The sequence below is a fragment of the Opisthocomus hoazin genome, chromosome 10, assembly GCF_030867145.1.
Source record: "Opisthocomus hoazin isolate bOpiHoa1 chromosome 10, bOpiHoa1.hap1, whole genome shotgun sequence".
Taxonomy (NCBI): Eukaryota; Metazoa; Chordata; class Aves; order Opisthocomiformes; family Opisthocomidae; genus Opisthocomus; species Opisthocomus hoazin.
The window spans coordinates 13403125-13426685 of NC_134423.1; the positions used below are offsets into that span (position 1 = coordinate 13403125).

General features: G+C 47.4%; 1 protein-coding gene across 1 annotated transcript in view; it reads right to left on the reverse strand.

Moving 5' to 3' along the window:
- Positions 1-15579, reverse strand: part of ARIH1 (ariadne RBR E3 ubiquitin protein ligase 1) — a 60646-nt gene extending 45067 nt beyond the window's left edge. Inside the window, exon 1 of the mRNA XM_075431457.1 lies at positions 15149-15579. Within this exon, the coding sequence (XP_075287572.1) occupies positions 15149-15517 (369 nt within the window). The 5' untranslated portion in view covers positions 15518-15579. The remainder of the gene's footprint in view (positions 1-15148) is intronic.
- Between the last annotated feature and the right edge of the window lie 7982 nt (positions 15580-23561).

Sequence of the window (23561 nt, forward strand, 5' to 3'; positions counted from 1 at the left end):
CCTTCCACTAGACCAGGTTGCTCAGAGCTCCATCCAACCTGGCCTTGAACCCTGCCAGGGAGGGTGCAGCCACAGCTTCTCTGGGCAACCTGGGCCAGTGTTTCACCACCTTCCTGGTGAAGACGACTTTAAAGCATATTATGGTATAATTCACAGCCAGAGGTCCCACACTTCATCATCCCATCAGTAATTTTAGCTTTCATCTCAGAAAGCATAATCCAGAAAGATTGTTTCTCATCAAGAAGATGAATGCAACCGTTAGTCATCTTTCTTCCAAAAGCTTTCTCCGTTTGCAAGACACATCTTGAGGGAGGTGGCTGCTAAGCAGTGCAGTCCAGCTACTAAGAGAAGCAGGACCTAGCCCTGTTTGTATCACCATTACATTGTCCAGGGCTATGCTCAGCTGGGCTGCCAAACAGAAGATTTTTGACAGCAAGCTGTGGGAATACTGCCAATCTCCACAAAGACATGTCCTCAACGTAACCAAGTCATGAGGCCAGCAAGACAGAAATACATTTTTTTAGTCTTTTATTAGTCAATGTTGGAAAGACTGGAAGTGGCGTATGTCAGGTCAGCTACTCATCAAGCTGATAAAAGGTAAACAGCTCATTCTTCCCTGCTTCTTTTTCCTCACATACATATCGGTACACCAATTTCACTCTTTCACCACAGTCAACATTGTGCATTGCCAGATTCTGGTCCAGAGCCAGATTCACCCGTAGGGCTGTACCCATTTCACAGGCTTGATGCAGCTGTAGGAAATTGCCACCGTTCCTGCCCATCAAGTAGCAAAGCTGCTGTCTCTGCTAGCTCTGGTTTCCAGCAGCTCACACAATGTAAAGAACAGGCCATTTCAACCCTGGCCGGTGAACCATTTACTGGTCAGCAGTAGCTGGGACTTCTCCATGGATTTTGCATGCCCTTAGGATAGCAGCAAGAGCCAAGTTCTGTTTTAAGCACGTTCAAAGGCACCATCTGGTCAAAAGGCACTGGATGGGCAGTAAGTCTTAGGAGGATGCTGTCAGCAGATCCGTGAAGGTATCAGCAGCTGTACTTCACCTTAGAAGCAAATCTGTACTGCACAAGAGTCAATGCTGCACCAGTCTTCACAGCCACACAGAATGGTTTCAAGGATTTGCTTTTTTGACAGCAGTTTTACAGAGAGCATCTTACAGTACCAGTTGATCAGCAGTATTCTGTGCATCCTTTTCAAAAAGACCAAACCATCGCTTCATTCCTGAAGATCTGTTACCATGCTTCATTTACAAAGATCTGCTGTAACAGAATAGTATCTGACCAAAGAATGTCTGTTCCACTTAAACACCCCACCTGCAAAGTCCCTCCTAGAAGAGTATCCTATAGTATTTCGTGATGTCAAAAGACTAGTTTTTCCAGGATAACTTGAAGAAGTAATGATACCATGGCATACTTGAAGTGTTTAGAATAAATCACACAAACAGAGGATGAGAACATTTTTCTGACACCCAACATCACAGCAATACTGGGAAGGGTAAATTGCTGATAACTTGTGTTCTTTTTTCATAGCCGATTTCCATAGCAGGTCTGTCTGTAGGCTCAAACGTGCCAATAAAACAACCAATTGATTTTCTGGATTAAGCTTTGTAAATTCTCTGGAATGGTCTCTCAAATTGTCCTTTTCCTGGTCTCAAAGGTCCTTCCAGATGTTGATTAAAGAAAGGGTGTCCTTTCTTTAGACACTGTGCAAGCAGAGGATCAGACCCAAGGATGTTCAGCATAAATGTGTCTCTCAAATGCTGGTTAAGTCTCCAATTGTCAGGTAATCTGTCTCCCACCTACTTTTGTTACTGGGCACTAATGGAGAACATCTACCACAGTATGCTCAAACAGCAGACAGATGAGTTGTTTAATCACAGAAGATAGATACAATCCAGCTAAACTACACATCACCTCAACACAACTGTCGTTGATTCCTCAGGATCAGTTGTTTCCAGGATAACCCCTGACTGAACAGAGCTTTACCCTGAAGTGCACTGCCAGCACAAGAACACAGTTCTCACCCAGCAGTTACTGCAGTGCTTGATTACACAGCATTTTCCTATTTTGACAAGAATGAGAGCAAAAGCACAGGCTACCTCCAGCAGCAGAAGTCAGAGCTCTCAGACTCACAGGTACTCGAGGGGGAAATACTCACTATGCAAAAATCTCAAAACAAGCCTGTGCAGTCTGTGTCCTGAATTCTGACTTCCATTTCAGAACATTATAATTAACATTTTCCAACGAATACACAGACAGGGAGAAGAAAATGGTACCGCATTGTAACTTCTTCCATGAGCACAATGAAGTAGCGCCCACAAAAATCAGTAAGGGGAAGGTCTACTACGAAAACTAAATGAAAGCTACCCCAGTTAAAAACTGCTCTCATGGCAATGCCCAGGTTAGCTCAAACGTATTTTTATACACAGCCATTGGTGGCATGCAACTGTTAACCCCTTCAGAGACAACGTGACTGACCAGAAACACAGGCTTACCTGAAGAACTTTTAGCCAGTGACACTTTTTACAAGAGTAAGAGAGAATATTTATGAAGAAAAAAAATTCTTAAAATTCTTCCATCTTATCTTTCTCCTCCAGGCCTCGGTTCGGTGAGTGGCCAAGCACTAGGTATCTCTCTTCACTCTGTCCCGTACTGCTTCTGATTTTGTCCCTTCCTTAAAGCGGCACCACTCTTACCTCCTCTGGCATGCTTCGCTTGGACAGGAAACAGGTTTTACCCACTCACCAAAACAGCACCACACTATGTGGTACTTTAGGAAAGAAAAAAAAAAAAAAAAAAAAACACCAAAAAAAACCACACCTCCCTTGGACTGACTTCATCTCCCCATCACCACACAAAGGCCCTATGCTTGTTTATTGTTGTACATACCTGGCCGCACCACGTCACAGCAGTCACCATTCAGCATCCATTTAACCAGCATCCCCATTTAGCAACCCAGCTCTACAACCGGATCCCAGTTCTCACTGCCACCACCTCATTTTCCGACAGCAGACCCTGCCCATGTATCATCTCTGCATCATTCAGCATAAAGATGGATGTCTTGCCAAATTGCAATGCAATACAAAACAGGAAGAGCTTAACCCTTTGAAGTATTTACTGGCAAAACACGTTTTGTACACACAACGTCACGTTGACAAATGGGCAATAAATCTATCCCAGCAACACCTATGTCTTAGTCTACAACCCTCAATGAAGAAAAAAAAAAAAGCAATCGTAACACTTTTAAACTAGATAGGCCCAGGAACTAATTGCCAATACAGCAGTGTCTTGGGGATGTAATCTTTGGCCAACATCTTTACATTGGCAAAAGCCCCAGAGCAGATGTGGTTATAGCTTATATCACTTCCCTGCACAAAAGCAGCTATACCTGCAAAAGCACTTTTTTCTGCTGGCAGAAGCTGCATCTGCACTAGGAAAATCTGCCAGCATCCTTTCCTCAACAAGCCTCTTCAAGCTCAGACCATTTTTTAACGATGACTTCGCAGTTTATTTACCATAATCTGCTCGTTTTGTCTTAGTTTTTTTAGCCAACAAAACAGAGCCCCAGCAATATCCTATTTTATGAATCGGGATTTCCGCTACAAGAAGTAAATTTTGCCTGTTTACATCCCAAAACTTTTTCCTCCAAGGTTTCCACAGAAGCCACTTTTGAAGAAGGGATATTCTGGAGGCATAAAGAGTTCATCATTTCTCTTGTTTGTTCTCATTTCCATCCTTTAACAAGGCTTACCTAAAATTGTAACTGCAGCCTCTAACTGCTGCAGGTATTTCTAACCAACTACCTGAGCTCCCTCGAGTTACAGAAAATACTCTGTTGTGTTTTGTTGTTTCTGTATAGAATCCCAAGTCATACAGCAATTGGGGAGAAAACAAAATCTCCAACTTTTTCACCACTTTGTCATTTAAGGGCTTTGAAGACTTGCCTCTACATAAACTTGCACTCAATTAATCAGAAATGTTTCTAAACCACTTGAATTCAACCAGCAAGTACATGCAGACCCTCCAAAGCACCCAGAGCACCCCCTTTCAGTAGGGAATAGCAAACAAACCTGGATGTGCAATTTCGTGTTTTATGGACCATGCACTAGCTGACAAGGATATCCTCTGTTCCTTTCCCGTTATTACTACCTGTCATCAGACACTGGGCTTCTGCAAGAGAAAAAACCTACCTGATCAGTCCTGCTTTACCACTGATGTGAATGCTAGCAATACGAATAATTACCTACCAGTCATTAGTGTAATTAAGCACACTGAAAAGGCTGGCACCCAGCCTCTTCCAAATCTCAACGCTGCCGGCCTGCAGAGATACCGTGGTAATAAAGAGCAGGACACTCGTTGGGGGAACTATGCTGTGGTGCATGAGGATGACAGATCTCAAACACCTCCAAGCACCCACCCTCCTTCCAGTTGCAGTATCAGCCATCCCAGGCATCCCTAAAGACAGCTCCAAGTCTTTGCATTCTGCACCCCTGCTAGAAGCCACCATCCCAGCTAAAAAATGAGCATCAAATACACAAAGGTGGTTCCCAAATAGTAACCCCTAATGTGGATTAATGACACAAAGCAGGTGAGAGATTCAGAAATGTAAGAAAGCAAGCATTTCACCAGTTTAAGTGTGGTACCAGTTTCTGTACAACCTTTAAACCAACTTTCAGCACCTCAATACAGAATTACCAACTGAAGGCAAAGTATCTCATTTCTAAACCACAATAGTTCAAGACCTGTACCACATTATACTTCATCTTTGCTGTCATACAGAACTGCACTTGCGCTCACTATCAACTATCATCAGCCAACATAAAAATATAGCAGAGTACGGTTTCAAGCATTAATTTTAGCTCTCTTAATAACCCTTCTCTATTTTACTTGGTAAAACGATGTCTTTGAAACATTCTTATCTGTATTGTTACAGAACATGCTAGTGCTTGTATAAAATACATGTAAATCAAAGAATAATACCTCAATTTGCTCAGATAGTAATAATTCTATGCTGAATGTCTAACTACCAGAACAAAGATGTCCGACACGTGTTAATCAGATCTTCGTAATAATTATAAATTTTTACTTTACTTTCCTGTGTGCTTACTAGGCAGGATTTTACCCCAAAGACCTTCCACTTCACACAAAACCAAACTTCACATTAACAGGATCTATTGGGATCATTTATTCAGGTGTAAAGTAATGCAGAATGAGAATCCTAACTAGGCTGAGAAGCTAAGTGTTGCAATGTTCTTCCTATCCTTTTATTAAAAAGTTGGTTTTCAGCCTAGTTTTAATATACATTGATCAAAGTTTGGGCACTTCTGAGCACCTACTCTCAGGTTTCTCCTTTGGTTACTCCCTCAAGACATGGATCTCCTACACATTCTCCCTTCTTCCCAGAAGAGGTCCTTAATGCCTTGCCAGACCATTCCTTCCACCTCCCTGTTTCTCAGATCCCAGAGCCTAACTGGGATGTGGATTTTTTCAGAGTTAACTCATTCTTAAATCATTCTTCCCACACAAGAAAGCATTGCAAAGGAGACTGTTTACTCATGTGAGTTCCCCTAATCCCTCTCTCTTTGCCAGACAAAGGAATGCTGATTGCACTGGCATTCTCTTACACAAGAACACACACGATTCAAAGTTATCAGCTGCAGAGGGAATCAAAGTTTTGTAAAACTATCCAGAGCTCTTTCAGAAGTTAAATATGCACCTACAATTACATGTACACCCACAACAGGCCACAAAAACATTGTCATCAAGAGTAGATACACATGCACTCCTGCTGACAGTACAGAGTTGAGCAATTCAACCACCATCACTGCTGGCAAACGGAGCAAAGCAACTGCTCGAAGGGTCAAACAGCAGGCCGACTGATAAGACTAGAGAGGATACACATTTAATCAGAGTCCACTGATCCCATTCATTGGTTGGCCCTGCTAACAGCTGTACCCATGCAGTGAGGGAATGGGAACTGCCTAAGCCAACATCAACACACATGCAACCGTGCCTGCCCCTGTTTCAGGTTGCAAGGTGCACATGCCCATACACCCCTGTGTCTCAGAAAGCATCACTTCAGATGATTACTAGACACTCAAAGAAACTCAAAGCACCAGAACAGATTTGAGTTTGTTGGTGTTTCAAGCCAAGCAGCAATGGAAGCCTACCAACAACAGCCAATACTGCATCAGCTTAGAAAACCAAAGAAAAACCTAAAAGGAAGTTACTGGGACTGCAGTACTTCACTACGCAGTAACTGTTTCACCAGCTTACACACACACACACACACCCTCCCTCCCCCCCAAGCAGCACAGGAATGGTAAAATCAAGTATGTCCTGCCATGATTTTTATGTAATGGGGCTGTTCAAATACCAGCTACTTCCTCTGTGGCTCTGAAAAAAGTTCTGCTGAAGTAAACAGGTCAAGTGCACTTTGCCAGGGTAGTACACTCACATAGCATACTCAGCGCACTCCTTCAGAGGTTGACCTAGCTTACTAATACCAGGCAGGAAGCAGAAACCTTGAGAACTGCTGAAAACTTTCCTTTCTTTTTCTTGGAAGAAAGTCCCTTCGTGCTTTCTCCTTAACAGGAACAGGCAGACATAGTTAAAAAAAAACCAAAATCTTTGAACTAACACCCAAAGTCATTTATTTTGCCAGTTTACTCTTTTCAGGTGCAATCAGACTGATTCTTCTGGTTCCACCTTTTTAGTGCACATTGTCCAGGTCAAGAGGACTTTAACTGTGCTCAAGCAGAATCCTTCGGAGCAGGAACTCCTACTCTATCCTGCTTATCTGCTGGAAAACAGAGTTTAGAGTCTGCATCCCGCATCTGATGAAATGACACACAAAATATTATTCTACCAAGCATAGTTAGTTTTTCTCAAAAGCTGTAAAGGCAGTAACAGAATGTTCATATTAATTCCCAACATTGGTGATTATCTCCCTCCAGCTCCCCAAATTCCTCAAATCACAAAGCAATCAAAGCTTGGTCTTTTGTGAATTAACGCATACCTGCTCCCCAAATGAAAAGCCATGTTTGTGGTGTCCCAGAACACAGAAGGCACCTCAGACCAGGAAGTCAGGTACAGAATCAAGTTGTAAGAAAAACTTTTTCTTTCACACCTTTACATTTCAGCCACAAGAACCTTCCCAGAAGACCTATTTCTGAAGCAGATGGCCAAGACAGGATCCTTGCACTGCTCGTCCCTGGAAATGAGAGGTGTCACATGGTGCTCTGGGATGTAAAAGCTTTAACTGAGGAAGATACCAAACCAAGAATGCTTTAGAAAAGGTTGAGAGGAAGGAACTTAACATGCCAACACGAGTAAGCATGCACCAGCCAGAAACCATCAGTTGAGCTCAGGAAAAGGCCAAGAAACCGAGTTTTAGGTAGGTACGCAGGCTACCGCCCAGTTACTCCCAGGTTATGGCCAAGAACTACCTGCTCACACGGCTCTCAATTGCTCGCCTGTCCCCAGCAGCAGTATTTTGTTCCTCTCTCCCTAACATATCCAGAGGGCTACAACCTTTTGACGTCACACAGACATGTCAAAGCCTGGCAACAAGGAGAGGCATACACCCTAACACGGTCACGGAGAAGTAGTGCTTGCCACTTAAGCTGACTGGGCTCCACGGTTCTCCAAAGGAAGGACACCAAAGGCGTACACATGTGCCTCTGAAGCCAATTCTTTTAGAGTTTTTTCTTCTCTACCAGGCAGTAGTAATGCCTACCAGCTAGGTGCCCCACTAGCTCTCAGATGTTGCCCAAAACAGCTAGCAAGACCACTGGCAATGCCAAAAGGCACCACGATCGCCAAGACATTTGCACAAGGCAAACCAACATGCCCAGAAGCAGGCAGCTAAGCTACAATGGGAAGCAGCAAAGTCTCTTAAGAACTATTTAACTGGCTTATTAGCTTCTTCCTTGTTACAAGTGACTTAGATACTGTTGAAAGTATCTACTTGAGACTTCAAGTCTGAAATGATTTCTGAAATTGGGCAAAAAGTTCTCAGTCTCTAAACTCAGGCAAAAGACCTGAGGCAGATAATTGTATTCGGGTGTTACATACATGCAGCGGTTGAAACACTTACCACAGGGAGCTACTCTGAATACTAAAAATAATTACGCAGCATTGCTACGCCATGTAAACAAGGCACCTCTTTTGAAAGAGTGTCTAGCTAAACGTGCCTCCTAAAAAGGCACTGACTTGTCAAGCACAAACACTACCAAGCTAAGTTACATGTGAAACTCAGCTACCGAGGAAGCCTGGAATAGCAATTTTCAAAGCGTTCATTTAAACAGTATTTCCATCGCAGCTCAAGATCAAAAGCTAAAAGCAAGCTAAGGAACCAAATACAGGCCAGATAAACACAAGGTTTTCAACATTCCCGACAGCAAACACCTGAGATGGTGAAATTAGGAGAACTTCCATTACCAAATTAAATTTAAAAAACTTTTTTCCTCCAGCTCACACAGAGTCAGTCACTTCCTCTTCACACTGGAGCCTCCTGCACCGGCATCCTCCACGAGCTCAGCAGTCCTCTCAAACACGCAGGCATCTGTATTCTGGGCTGCACCCAAATGCACCATTTGGCATTACTGAGTAGTTACGAACCCTCCGTGTGTGTTTTACAATAAATGAGGCTGCAATTTCCTTGCAAATGCAGAAGCTACTGAATGACTTCATGAAATTCAGCAGCGTTATATGCTTGCATACATGCAAAGGCCTCCAAACATTCTTTATAGCTGCCAATAATACATCACAGCCAGCCACAAACAAGAGAAAACATCACTTGCAATATTTTTAGATCCCTCTAACTCCAGAAGTAATAGAAGTCCAGAGGACTGGAAGCACGACCTCAGATAAGCTGCAGGCTGAAACACACAGAGGGGACTTTCAGCCTTCATAGTTACCTCCCTTGGAAAGTCACGGCCCTCGTGACAAATTTAGCATTCTTTTCCCAGTTCTCCACTGTTCAAAACAGTCTTTCCTAAGCAGAGGAGTGAGCAGCTACGTTCTCCAGAAAGAAAAGGCTCCTACAAATTATTTCTGTATTAAATCCTTGACTCACTATTGTAACACATCTCCAACGATCACTTCCTTAAACTGCTCTATTACACCTGACACCGAACAGAAGCAGCACATTCTTGTTTGCTTTATCTCATTCATGGAGTAAATGGGAAGAGAGATTATTCTCAAAATAAAAAATTGAAAACAATGCAACAGGTGGCAAGGACACCTGCGGAGGTGCTGTGCAGGGAGCGACTTTTAATTTACCAGTTAACAGCATCTCTTCGAACAAACATTGAAGTCTTCCAGGTCTCAGTTTTAATCACAAGAAACAGAGACTGCCAAACTGAAAGTTTGCGCACCGTGCTCCTAAATTTAACATTGCTTGCCAAACAGCGCTGAGCAAGAAATGTGAAATATTTCTGAATAGACACAGGACTGCCCTATACTTCTATATCATATCACAGGAACACAAAGAGCATCAGAGGTTTGGGTTTTACTTCTTATGAATTTTAACTCATGCAAGGCTAAAACTAAGGTGTCAGAGCTTGGGATAAGTATAAAAGTGTAAGCTATAGTTTCATTTTTAATTATGTTTTAACACCCAGAAATAGCTATTGTTTCATATCAAGGACCTCAAACGCTGCAGTCTCAATTATGACTTCTCTGTGGCACACCAGTTTCCAATTTATAGCAGAAATAACACTTCTACTTTGCATGGCAAGTACGGTCCCGCCCACTAAAACTAAACCCACAGGGAACAGCAATAACTGTATTTACTATTTATTAAACATTTGTTACTAAAAGCAAGCAAAAGGAGCTAAATAAGGAAGTGTGTTTTCAGTTTCACTTTGAAAACATCTTCAATACATGCCAGTCCCCAGCTGCATCCACAAGGCCCCTACGAGCAGGCCACCTTTTTGTGATTTTTGAAAAATTTCACTGAGACAAAAGAAACCGGCTTCCCCCCCCCCCCCCCACTCATAGCCAGCCATAAGATTTACATTTGGCCTAACAGAAATGGAAATCTAAAGCACTACGCAAACGGGTCATTTAAGTACAAAGTTCAAATTACTCTGGAGACTGAACAGATAAACCAAGACTCTTCTGCCTGGTAACACTGAAATTTAAAATAGTTCTAAAAAAAATTTCTATTATATCCAGGATTATATGCCTTGACAGCCAGGGAACAGATACCAAGTCATTTCCAAAAGCCTTGCAGTGATTGCTTATACAAGATTTCAGGAATGTTTTGTCACAATGAAGTTTACTCCATCCCCTGGAAATATTAAATGCATTCCTACTATAATGAAACACCTTATAAATACCACATGACAGAAACAGAGTTTACCAAAGCATTTCCTTCCCACATCATAACATTTAGGGCCCCAACAAGAATTTTATTATCAAATAACTAACCACACAATAAGAAAAGTTAGAGGCTTGCAAATTCACCTCGTGCAGGCAGCACAAGCGGACCCAAATGCAAGAAGCATCAGCCTGAAGTGCTTCCGCCCACGGACTCCTACCTAATGCTTGTCAAGCAGCTTCAAATACTCCGAGTTCTCAAGATGTCATCTCTAACATTAAACACAGGTTTAAGCACGACCCTGCAAGACAGCATCAATTCCTGTTGCTCACTGGCAAGTCATTCCAGTTTTGGACAACATATCTGGGCCGTACTGCCCATAGCACTGAATTACACCAGCATTGGGGAAATTTCTTAAGTTACAACTGGAAATCGGTACGTTTTGTCCAAGCAAGTAAAGCCACTGTTTAATAAGACCACTTTTGCCAAGCAACAATGGGTTCGCACTTGCCATAACGGAGCTCTATTTAACTGCAGAGCTGCAGTGTTCTGGGGCATATCTGCTCCACCGCAACGCTGCTGGCCTCTCAAAAAAGCCAAATGAACAAACATGGCTTGGTAACTTCGAGTGGCCTGGGCTTTTGGCTTATTTTAACAGCAAAGCTTTACCCATAAAGACCTGACCTTACTTCCAAACGAGTCATCCAGCTTCATCACGTAAATGAGAAACCAGTGTTTGTTACAAATGCTTTGATGTTACACATTCCCTATTCTGCTCTGAAGAACCTTATTTTAAAGCTTACAGTAGAAAGAAAAGGTATTTTTGAGCTAGATTAACTTTTCTGGATCCAGTGATGCCACCTCCTTCCAGGGAAAGCCCAGGTTTGACCTTCCGCATGCTCACAACCATGTGGCAGTTCACACACAACACCCAGTCGCATCCAGCATCCTGCTCCCTGCCGTGAGGTGGGGGGAAAAAAGAACAGGCTCAGCTCCCTTTTCTGTGCTTCGTTTTAAACATCAGACACCTTGGAGCTTCATCCCAGTATTTGCAACACCTTGCCATGACAAAGTCCAGAAAGAATGAATATGGTCAGTGATATCACAATGTCATCACTGGAATGCTCCAGAAACAGGTGACCAAGAAAGGGGAGGCAAACCCAACTCGGAAATACTGAAATTGCACAAGCTTGCAGCAAAGGCCAAGCAAGACTACAGAGATACAGATCATCATGTGCTCTATTCAGATTAGAAATAAACATGCTAGTCTAAACATTTTTCAAGTTTATTTTCAGAAAATCTAGAGAAAAGATAGAAACAGCAATCTGATATAAAAAACCACGCTAACAATGGCAGCAAATTATTGCCACAAAAGTTCAGAGGGGAAGAATATGTGGCAGATATTCGACTGTGGGAAAACGCCTTTGAGAGGAGAAAGCATTTTGTTCAACACCACCTCTACGTCTAAGTTTCTACAATTGTTCAGTGAGTTATTCTGCCAGCAGCTGGAAAAACACCAGAAATCCCCGTTTACTTTGACAACTAGAATTCAAAATAACATGTCAAATGGCTCTCTGTTCCACGTAATGATAACAATATAACAGAAGTGGTACTCTGATCTGAGGTGGGATTTAAAAGTCTCAACGAATCGACAGCACAAGATAAAGGGGCTTATTCACACCCCTATTTCTGCATTCAGAGAGGAAGGGGAATTGTTGTTCTGACTCGTGGAGTCAAATCAGATTATAAGCATAAATACCAAGTACTGTGCAAAAATCATCATTAAACACCCGAAATCCCACTCTTGTTCGGACAAGAACGAACAAACACAAAATATTCAAAATATTTGAGTCATTCTGAAACCTCCCTCATTTACTGCAAATTCAGTGGTCTTAGAAGGCCAAGTGATAAAAAAAAGGTAACAGCTTGGCACCGAGCAGCCGTCTTTAAGAGCCCATTACACACCACAGCCCTAACTACAGGCTCTGTAACCAGTAAGTTTACCACAAGTTTGCTACCACTTCTGCAAAGTCTTCATCACATCAAATCCCTGTCCTGAGAAGTTCATGTTTTTCTTATACAGCTTGCATTTGCAAATGACTAAATGGATAGGAGAATAAATTTAATTCAGTCCCTTCAACTAGCAGTGATTTAAGGCCATTTAATACGGACAGTTATACCTGCCATGGCTCAGACACCCCCTTGCAGATACTTCATGGTCACCAATACCTTTTCCTTTCACTGCAGCTGCAAAGATGATCAACTGAAAAACAAGATCTTATTTATACCTTAGTTTTGATCAGAAATCAGTAGCTTTGCTGATTAGAGGGTGCAAGACCTACAGCTGAAGTTTTCAGGTATGGGGTACCTCTGCATTACATCTTCAGCTGAATAAATCAGTTCCCAAGTACTTACAAACGTAACCACAACCGTCATCATTTGATATCAAGAACCTGATGTAGATACACAGAGACCAAAGCCATCCAGTACTTGACGGGAACAAGTGAATCACAGCACTGCAACTGAGGATCCGCAGCAGGATCCCAAGCCAATGTGACTCCAGAAAAGGTTTACTGAACCAGAAAAGCAGCCGCAGCAATCCTGGTTGGGCGCCAAAAGCAAGGAAATAAACAGAACAGAGGCCTGGAAGATTTCACCACCAGCAACAGAAGCTAGGATGAGCAAGTACTGAATTCGGTTCAGTTACCTCTGAACAGGCTAGAAACCTAACGGCAGTAAACTGGCATTCAAAAGTAATTCAGAGCAACTGAATGTTTTTCTACCCTCTTCTAACACATTCCAGGGCTTAAGCTGATTTAAGGTCCTGAGTTTACCCATGACATTCTAAACAAACTGGCTTTCTACACTCTGCTCTGTTAAACCAGGAATAACTATGGCAAACCTAACACAAATAACTAAAGCATAAGCAGCAGCCACGGTGGTTCCATGCAGGCAGTTTGCAAGGCTGCTCTGAGCTCTGCAGAAGCCAAGTCCATCACAGGGTCAGGCCTCCCATTGCCATCCCGGGTGCAGAAGTAGGAGAAGGGTCTCTATCTATATTGACTTCTCTCCACTAGTTCTGCAACTCAGACATCAATCACACATCCTGCAGCTCAAAGGCAGTATAAGAAGGGGGGGGGAAAAAAGCCACAGACCAGAAGCCAGGTCCTTGTCTAAGAAATCAGTTCACAAAGAATGCATAGGTGAGTTGACCATGCCAGCCAGGCATGGAAAATGCACGAGCAGGAATACTGCTTCTCACGGGCAAGAACTTTTCCACCACTTCACTTGTGCAAAGACAGGACAAGTGGTAGAACCTGTTCAATTCAATCAGTATGGGTCATGATTTTCACAGTCTTAGTCATTAAATACAGACTCACTATTTCAAAGAGTAAAAACTAAGTTACCAACTGTTTGTTTGTCTACTTGCCATTTCTTTCCCTCCCTATATTACAATCAATAACTGGTAGCAAAGAAATATCCATATTTCACCATGAGATCTTCTTTAACTGCAGGATAATCAGTTCATCTAGACAGACTCCTTTATTCAAATTTACATGTACAGTACTATTATTAAAATTATAAACTTAAATTTGACTTAAGAAATGCCATTTACTAATTTAGTACGCAAATACTTGCACAGTTGTTTGCACCAAGCTCCATATAAACTACAGTGGCTTTATAGCACACAAAGCAACGTTTTACAGCTGCTGTTATAGCCACAGTAGAGCACAGAATAGTGGGGCAAAAGCATTCACAGAAGCATCTCATATTTAGACGAGTTTACCCACACTGGAAGAACACACAACTAGCAAAACAACCGCTTTCTGGGCACCGTACCCTTCAGTATTTAATACCCACAGATCTCATCTTCTCATACTATTCTTGCTGGCATACTGGAAAAAGAGCGAGTAAACAGAAAATGCTTCTCCAACTCTGAATAATATTGAGCAAACGGGAAACAAAAGAAAACCCATGCACTCCGGTCACCTGCAGAAAAAGTGAATGACATCAGAAACTTTACTGTGAGCTGGAGCAAAACCTTGCCATAAACATTTAGAAAGGGATGCTAAATGGCTTCTGAGGCTTGGGTTTTTTCCCCCAGAAGCTCAAGAGCCAACAGGTAAAACTGAAGATATTTTGAACTAAAGACAGTAAAGTAAATGGTATTTTGAGGTCAGCCTCTTTTTTAAAGTGGTGTGCTAAAAAAAGGAAGAGGGGGCGGTGGGGAGAGTTGCTGTTTTGAGGCGATTGCTCGTATCCCTCCTGGTCTAGGCTGGAAAGAAACACGACAGGGCTCGACCTCCTGAGCAGGATCGCATTTGTGTGCGGCAGGGGGAAGGGAAGGGAGAAGGCAACAAAACCAGAGCGATGCCTGGCTGCCTCTCCTCAAACTCCAGAGCTTGCCATCGACTCCCCGGCTCACCGAAGGAACTAAGCCGCCCCCAGCCAGCACGAAGACGGCGGGGGAGAAAGGCAAAATACGGACTGCAGCCCACCGGCTGGAAGCCACACAAAGAAAGAGGAGCCCTTTTCGAGCCAACGGCCGCCTTCCCGACGCTTCCACGGCAGGAAGCGAGCGCCGGGCCTGCCCCGAGGGGCCTCCCCGCGGAAGGGGGTGCCGAGGAGCACCCCACTCCCCCGGGCGGGGCCGGGGGCTGCCCTCGGGGCGCTGAGAGGGGGTCTGGGCCGCGGGAGGCCCGGGCCCGGCACCCCTCAGGCAGGGCCGTTGGCGGCCCAACCCGCACCCCCCCCCCCGTCGGTTTCTCGCTCCCCCCCCGCCGGTCCCGCTGCCGGGGGTCGCACCTGGATGACCTCGTTGACCTCGCGGATGCACTCCACCATGTGCTGCAGGATCTGCTCGGCCGTCAGCACCTCGTAGCGATAATCCTCCTCCTGCTCCGGGCCGCCGCCGCCGCCGGGACCCGGCCCGCCGCCCAGGCCGCCTCCACCGCCGCCACCGCCGGGGCCCAGCCCTCCCGTTTCGCCGCATAACAGCCCGTCGCGCTCTCCGCCGACCCGCAGCCCGGGCTCCACCAGCTCCACCTCGCCCAGGTCCAGGTTATCGTCGGGCTCATCCTCCTCCTCGTCCTCCTCATCCTCCTCCGCGCCGCTGTCCTCGCTGCACTCCTCGTCCTCGTCGAACTCGTAGTTGTAACCCTCGTCCGAGTCCATGGCGAGGCGGTGAAGAAGCAGCGGCGGCTCCCGTGGCCCCCCCCCGTCCCGCCGCCCCGGCTGGCGCCCGCCGCCGCCCCCCCCCACCTCCGGCGCTGGCCCCGGCCCGGCCCCGCCGCGCCTCAACCACCGCCGCCGCCGCCAACAAAGGGACGCGGCCGACCCGCTCCGTCACCGCGCGCCGCGCACGCACAGACACGTCACGCCGCGGCGCGTGACGCCAGGCGCCGCGCCTGCGCGGCGGCCGCCATCTCCCCCCCGCGCCGCCGGGCGCCATCTTGAGTGCGCACCCCCCTCACCCCGCCCTCCGCCGGCGCCATCTTGAGTGTGGCGCTGTCGCCATCTTGAGTGCGGCCAGCGGCGAGGGCGGGTTTACCGGCTTCCCCTGCTACCGACCCGGGGGTGGGCGCGGCGCGCACGGGCGGCGGCGGTGGGGAAGCGGAGCGCCCCTGAGATGTCCTGCCCGCCGCTGTCTTTACATAAAGAGCGCTGTGACACCTGTGGGAAGTGACTTGTGAGGTAAATGGGAGGGAAAATAGGTTGTTCTGCTTCAAAATCAGAATAAAATTGCACTGAGACCCTCCAGACAGAAGCTTGTGTGAACCCGTGGGATAAACATGTGCCTGCCATCCCTGGAGGGGACCCAGCTGTGCCGAGTAGCATCTCTGTGCTCCAGCTCTGCCTTCTGGTCAGCAGAGGTAAAAATACCCATTTTTCCACAGTGATGCCAAGCTTGACTCCCTTTCTTCTCCAAATTTGACATTTCACAGGGGGGACAAATACGTGTGAGTGGCTTCACCACTGGATGAGGGACAGACCTTTTTACCTCCCGCAGACAGCTGGGGCCAAGCCTGGCATCAGCGAGCGCTCCGGGCTGGTCAGGGATGTGGGGCCAGGGCCATTCCCAGGTGGTCTCGTCCCTGCCAGGCCCACTCACTTGGACACTGAGCCACTGGCAAGGGGCAGGGAGGACGTCAGGGTGCTGCAGCGCTTGAGCACCCTTCGCCTCAGCTTTCCCTGCCATCGCGGCAGCGTGGCCAGGGCAGCTCTGCTTCCAGCATCAGCCATGTACATCGGCCTGGCACAGGGGAGGCGAGCCAGGCTTATTGTTTGCAGGCATTTGGGGAGCGGGAGGGACTCCGGTTGGCTTGGAAACAAGGCTGCAGCCTGGCCCAGAGGACAGCCAGCTGATACCAAACCCTCCACTGCTATTCACTGCGGATGTGAGAAGCCAGCAAGGGCTCCAGGGCCACCTTCTTCTCCACCAGTGCTAATCCTCCACTTCCTCACGCCCCAGGGAATCATTTCTTCCCCAGGTGAAGCGGGGCTGTTCTGATGTGGTGACATTATTCACCCACTCCGCCCGGACGAAGATGTCCCCAGCCCAGAGCCCAGGGGAGACTCAGTCCAGTGGTATGAGGCGTAGGTGTGACGAGTTTTGTCAGCCCTCTGGGGCGGCAGTCACCGCAGCGCTGTGTGTTTGTGGAGCACCTGGTGCAGTGGGATCCTGCTTCCTGCTCCTGTTTCAATACCAATACCTTGTGAAACAGGCAGCAAATTAGAAGCCACCTCCAAAAGGGTGTTTATTTTCTACTCAAGCATGGAAAGCATAACAATGGTCGCAGCGACAGGGGTTTAAGCTCAGGGTGACGCAGGCGGGTGCCCTTAGGGATCCAGGCAGATTAAGTGTCGATGTCCTGGGCAGATATCTCTAGAAACCTCGCTGGGTACCAGTCTGCATCTTCAGACACACAAGCAGCTCCAAAAATCAGCCCCGGGTGTTTCACAGCTTACAGCTGCTGTCAGTGAGCTCGCTACTGTCCGGATTGCCCGCTGTCCTCCCCAAACAAAGGGAGGGACAGCAGCCAGGGACAGCCCCCAGTCCCCGAGCTCTGCTTTGCCCAGGTCAGGAGCAGCACAGGGGGTTGTGGGCTGGGCACACACGTTGCCTCACACCAAGCTGCCTAGTAAATAAAGCCAGTTCCCTAATTACCCTACTTAGTTGGAATGGTAAAGGCCCAGGCATCAATCAGCCTGCCCTACATAAATATAAATAGCCCCGGCTTTGTTCCGTTCCGGACTTACCAGCCGGGCGTTTGTTCATCAGGCTGGCCCCATCTCCCGTGTAAGGCCTTTGGGGCTCAGCTGGTCACGCCAGGTCCTTGCCCCACACTTTGTCCCCAAGGGGAACTGCGTGTCACCCCTGGGGCTCTGTACCAGCACTGTTCTGCCCGGCCGGTGACGTGCCCAGCTCCCTGCCAACACAGGAGCAGGCACGGGGCAGCAGATCTGTCCACTGGACCCCAAGGAGGTGAGACAGGCATCAATGGGACCGTGGGGTTTTGCTTTATCGGAGCTTTGCAGCTTCCCAGAGCCTGTGCTTGGACACAAAATGGGGCCCAGCGCTTAGCCGGCGCAGACCCTTCCTTCCGGGATGGGGTTCTTGGTGTGCTGGGTAACCCAGTTCTCCCCTCCGGCTGCCCGGGATCACCCCACCGGCTCCGGCCCAGCACCTCCCCGCTGCCTTCTCCTGGCCCTGCCGAGGCCACAGAGCTCCGGAGCCTCGGGGCAAAGCCCTGCCAGAAGAGCTTTTGGACACCAAGCAACAGCCATCGCCTTGCACAGCCCTGCAGAACCCTGGGGAAGCGCCATGCTTTGGTAGCACAGAGCACAGCCATGCAGCAACACGGTTAAACATCCTCGGGCAGCTGACTGCTTCCCTTTTTCATATAATCCCAGTAACAAACATTTACAAACAGTGATGGGATCTTCCCAATGCCATCCTGCAGACACGGAAAGGCGGTTTTTCTTCTACAGTCCCAGTCTTATCTTTTCCCGTGGCACAATAGGGATCAGCACTCTGCTGCCGGTTATTTCTCACTTAAAACACTACTACTTCTCAAAATTACTCTTTGGTATGAAATTTCAGCCATGTCCTTTGCGAAAGGTCCTTATTTCGTTATGAAGTTTCTGAGCCAGTGGTCATGTGTGGAGCCCTGTGTACCCACCAGCTCCTTGTAGACAGTCGGCAAAGGGTACCCGAGAAAAGCAGGGCTGCTGCCTTCAGCTCATCCCAAGGGGATCTGCACCACCTCTGGGAATTTTAGGACTGCAGCTACCGAGCAAAGCTGAGAACTGCTCTTCTGCCCACTCTGAAAAATGATTTAGATCTCCGTAGGCACCTGGCACCTTTTCATTTTATTCTTGCAAGAGCTTAATTACCCAAGTGATTCTAGTAGCTGCTAACACTGAAGCTGACAAGAATAAAATATTGCATTGCAATCACCTTGCTCCGTGCAGTTAAGCACCCGCTTATGGGATTTACGCGAGCAGGGCCTCCGTGCACAAAGAGTTCGTCACCTTGCATCCACAGGCTCTGATTGATTCCAGCTCAGCCCCACACAGCTGTGATTGAGAGCAGCCGGGGACAGCAGCCACAAATACTCAGCCTTTGCAATAACTCGCAGCACCTCCCCGTGACAAGCCCCGCTTTGCCATGCCGAAATGCTGTGAAAAGTGCTGGTGCTGCATGCCACAGCCATCCTGAGGCTCCTGCCCTGGGAGGTTCACACCAAATCTGGGGGTGAACCTCCCATCTCTCATCCGGCCTCCCTCCTGCTCCACCGCTCCTTGAGCCGGGCGGGATATCCGGAAAAAGCCCTACTCGTCCATCACCTGAGACACACGGAGCTGCTGCTCTGGGGGAAAGGAAACTCAGAAGATTTCTTGATGCCTCAGGTTTGATGTTGGCTGCCTGCACACCCACGAACAACCTCAACCGCGAGCGTGGGCTGAGATGCCCCTTGGATCACCACCATTTGTTTGGCCACCCCAAAACTGTGCGAGCTGGAGATAATCCAGAGGAAAAAAGACTTTGCAAAGAATACCAATAGTGCAAATACCACCAAGCTGAGCTCAGGTCAGGAATCCAAATCCTTCAGACTGATTAGCACATCTCACCTCAGGCTTTTTGCCTTAAACTCCACTTCTAAGTTCGTAATTGTTGAAATATTCCTCCTCACTAAGACCCACTCCCACTTGCTCACTCTGAATCTCCCAGGCCTCACTCCCCTTACATGTGCTCTCCCATCTGAAGAGGTCCCTCTGCTCAACTCCATCTGTGCCGAGAAATTCATTTACCGTATGCATCTGCTAAACCGTTCAATGGCAGCACCTAGCGTGACACGTGGTGGCTAAGGTGGAAACGTAGAGATGTGAAAACAAGTCATCCTGTGCTTTGAAAGGTGCTGGGATACGTGCTTGTGGCTCTGAAAGCAGCGTGCTGTACACCAGCCTGCTTCAGCCCCTGAAAGCATGGATGCTCCCCATGAGCTGAGCTGTTGGTGAAGGATCTGGCTGGTAAAAATATCCTGAATGTGTATTTAGGGTCAGCTCTTGTTTAGGATCTTCTTTGTGTGCATGCTAAAGCTCCACTAATCATCTCCCCTGGCTCCTGTTGGGTATTTAAATGCGAGCACCGCTCTGCTTGATGAAATGGGTGCAGGTACCTTGGCCTCTCCAGCTCACAGTCTGCAGCGATGGGGCTCAGAGGGACACTGCTTCCCCCTGGTCACTCCCTCGGGAACAAGTATCTCTGGCAGAGAGGCTGGGGAGAGGCTGGGAGACTCACCCCTTCTGCAACACTCGGTTTGGGTTTGGTAGAAAGCCCCAGCTCCAGGTCACAGCACAGCGAGGCTGGCGGACTGCCACTGCTGCTTGGTGTGCCCGTGTCCGCAGCAAACTTCAGAGGAGTTACTCTGAGAAGAGCAATGTCATCTGGAAGGTGGAAATGTGTCCTTGTCATCCCACCTCCAGTGGAGCATACAATCCATCCGCACGGAGTGGCCACGAGCTGGAACAGCAGATACATCAGCACCAACTCGTGCAGATGGCTTGCTCCCTTCCCACACCTGCATGACACCGCGCAGGGCAATATCCTCCCCCAAATATAGAGATATGCAATAGGAGTGTCCACACCTGCAAAGACCCGGGACATGCTGACTCTTCCTCCCCCCAGACCAACACCACAAGTAAGGTCACTTCAACAAATACATGGCTGTAACCCCTGTGGTTGCAATCCAAATACCATCACTATTTTACCAGGGATGAAAGGGGAGGCAAACAAGCAAACAGAAAGAGTAAGTCTGCCCAGAAAGCTTCTGAGATGTCAAAATTCAAGCCAGAGGTCTACAGGCAGTTGCAGCCGTTTCCGGGAGATGATCTGTGTTTTCCAAAGCCCTCTTCCAGCCACACCACCAGCAGGTCCCTTGACCTGGGAGCTGGTTTCATTCAGGAGCAGCTGTGCTGAGACAGTGTTTGGCTCAAAGAGCAAAGCAAACAAAAAACTCATGCTTTGTGAAGGTTCCCGTGAACGGCTTCTCCTGTTCCCCTTTCACTGGCTCATAGACTTCTCACCAGCAGAGGAATCTGTATCGTCCTCCTGATTAAATGCAGAAGGAGCCACAGTTAAAGGGAATTAGGTAGGATAACAAATGGGCTTATACCTTAAAAAAAAATGCTGTGGAACAAGGAACTGCACTGACAGCCCAAATGCCACCTTCATGCCCTGAAGGCAAACAAATCAGAAAGACCCAAATGTGACACCAGCCAGTTTTTATAACAATTTATGGTAGAATAATGAATTTGGATTTCTACAAAATTCATTACTGGTAGTAAGCAGGTAATCCAGCAGAGCCCTGGTGCAGTACTGTCTTCTGCAGTGTCCCCCAGCAACTTGGCTTCCAGCTCTTGCAGTCAAAGAGATTACAAGAGGGTTTTGCAGGTACTTCTGCAACGGGCATCACCTGGTTGGGCCAGTGCAACTTTTTCAGCACCCATCTTAACCCTGTGCACAGACATTAAAGTGTCTCTGAGCTGGTACATCCCTGCTGTGGGGCTGGCAGTCCTGGTTAGGGCAAGCCGGGGTGCACCAGGGGAGGACAGGTAAACTCTGAACCTTGTGTCTCCATGTTTACTGCCTGCTTGTTCCTTGCAGAACTAGCCTGAAGAATCCAGCCTTGCCAGGCGGATCTGTCACCCTAGAGACATGCTCCGAGACCATGAGCTGGTCTATTGAAGAGCTACTGAAGAGCATCAGCAACTTCTGGCTACTGCTGCTCCACGCCCGATGCACAACAGTGCGTAAAGTAGTTTCTTTTAGCCAAGTTCTAAAGTTAAACACATGCTTAAGCAGTTTTATTACTTAAAGATGCATTCCCAAATCAGACTATTAGTCTAGATTAATGCCAGCCAGCTACAGATTAACTTCTCTGAGTCATCCTCTGAAGACATCAGGTCCCCTAAAATAGCAACAATAAAAGAATCCATAGAAAGGTTTGAATATTTCAGCTGAAAGCTATGAACACAGTGCTTTATGTAAGCATGGCAAACACACCACCCTCCCCAGACTGAAATAAGGATTCGCTTCAGGCCAGGCCACTTTTGCATTTCAGTTTCACGCCGGGAAACACAGCTCCGACGATGCTGCTGACATCGCCTGATGAAACACAGCAACACACTGTCTTGGATTTTTGTTTTTTTCCTTCCCCTGCAATGTTAATACAGTGAAGTTACCTGAGCAAAAGTCCAGGGACACTGGAATCAATCAGTGTTGTCAGAAAAGCAGTGGCAACAGCTGGCTCTTCAGAGGTTCGCACAAGGAAAGGCAACAAATCCCACTCAACGTCACAGAAGCAGCTGCCCATAGACCAGCAACAGCCTTCAGACAAGCCAAGGAAAACCTGAGCTCAAGGAATGACAGGAGCCATCTTCACAGAGGTCTGACACAGGCTGGAATACAGGCATTCTCCTCCACCTCCCTTCCTGCCATGTGATGTGGATGGAATCAGAGACAGCAGTACAGGACCAACATCCTGGAGCAATGGTGCTGGAGTCAAGACCACGGGGAAGCAGCCTAGCATGCACGATGGTGCTGAATTGAGTTCCTAGCACCTCTCCAGAGGGAAAACAAGGAACATGTGAGGATTGTCAGGAGCCTGAGGGCACCAACAGGCTTTAATTGCCCCAATTGGCCTCACCTGGGACCTCCACCGGTGACCCATAGCTCCAGGAGCTCCATTTAAGCTGAGGTCGGGGCAACTACTTTTTTCCTGAGCTCTCTTTTAGGTGCATCTACTCCTAGGTTCCTCCAGATTGATCCTGGACTTATCTTGGTACCTTGCTTTTGCTGGGTGACACCTGGACTGTTGATGGGCCCTATTGCTGCCACCACCATGCTCTGCTTGCCTGGTTGTGGGGCTGCATGCCGCTGGTAAAGTTGTTGCCTGGCCCACATTGTGCCCATCCCAGGTGTTGGCTCACCTTTACCTTCCCTTAGGTGGATGGGTGGTTATGGAAGAAGTATGCAGCACTGGGTAATTATAAAGTTTATGGCAATACTAGCCGGCTCTCTGTCCCTGTTCGTGGTGGAACCCACTTCCTCCATCTGTGCATGATCCTCAGCCCCCTCCCTGCCTTCGCTCACCTGATATCCCCTATCCATTTTCACTAATCTCATGAAATTCCCACAATCCCACTTAGACACAAACCGAACTGTGATCCCATCCTGCTGCTCAGCATTCCCATGACTTCTCCACCTCCTTGACAACTCCAAAGCCTTCACTGGTACCTCACATGCTCCCTCACCCCTGGTGAGCACCTTTTTCCATCCCTCTGAAACCTTTCTTCCCAGCTCCACTGAAACTCCCCCGTGTCCTCCCAGAACTTCTCCTTTCACCATCAGTCCCCAGCTTTCTGCTGATGTTTCTGTAACCTTTGACAGCAAGTTCTTTGAGGGATTTTCTGCAAAATGCTTTTTTCCTTTTGCTCCTTGTTCTCCCTGTGCTGCTCGTGTGAGGGACAATCCCTTAAATTCCCCACCAGACTTTTCCATGGTTGTATCCTGCTCAGGCAAAGAGGCTTTTCATCCTGTGACAGTGTGACAGGGCCATCTCCCTTGTTGGGCTTTCTCCTGTGGCATTTGTTGAATTTCCTGCTTGCTCTTCATGCCGCTCAATGCTCTGGAGAACTTGGAGCTGGCTGGAGG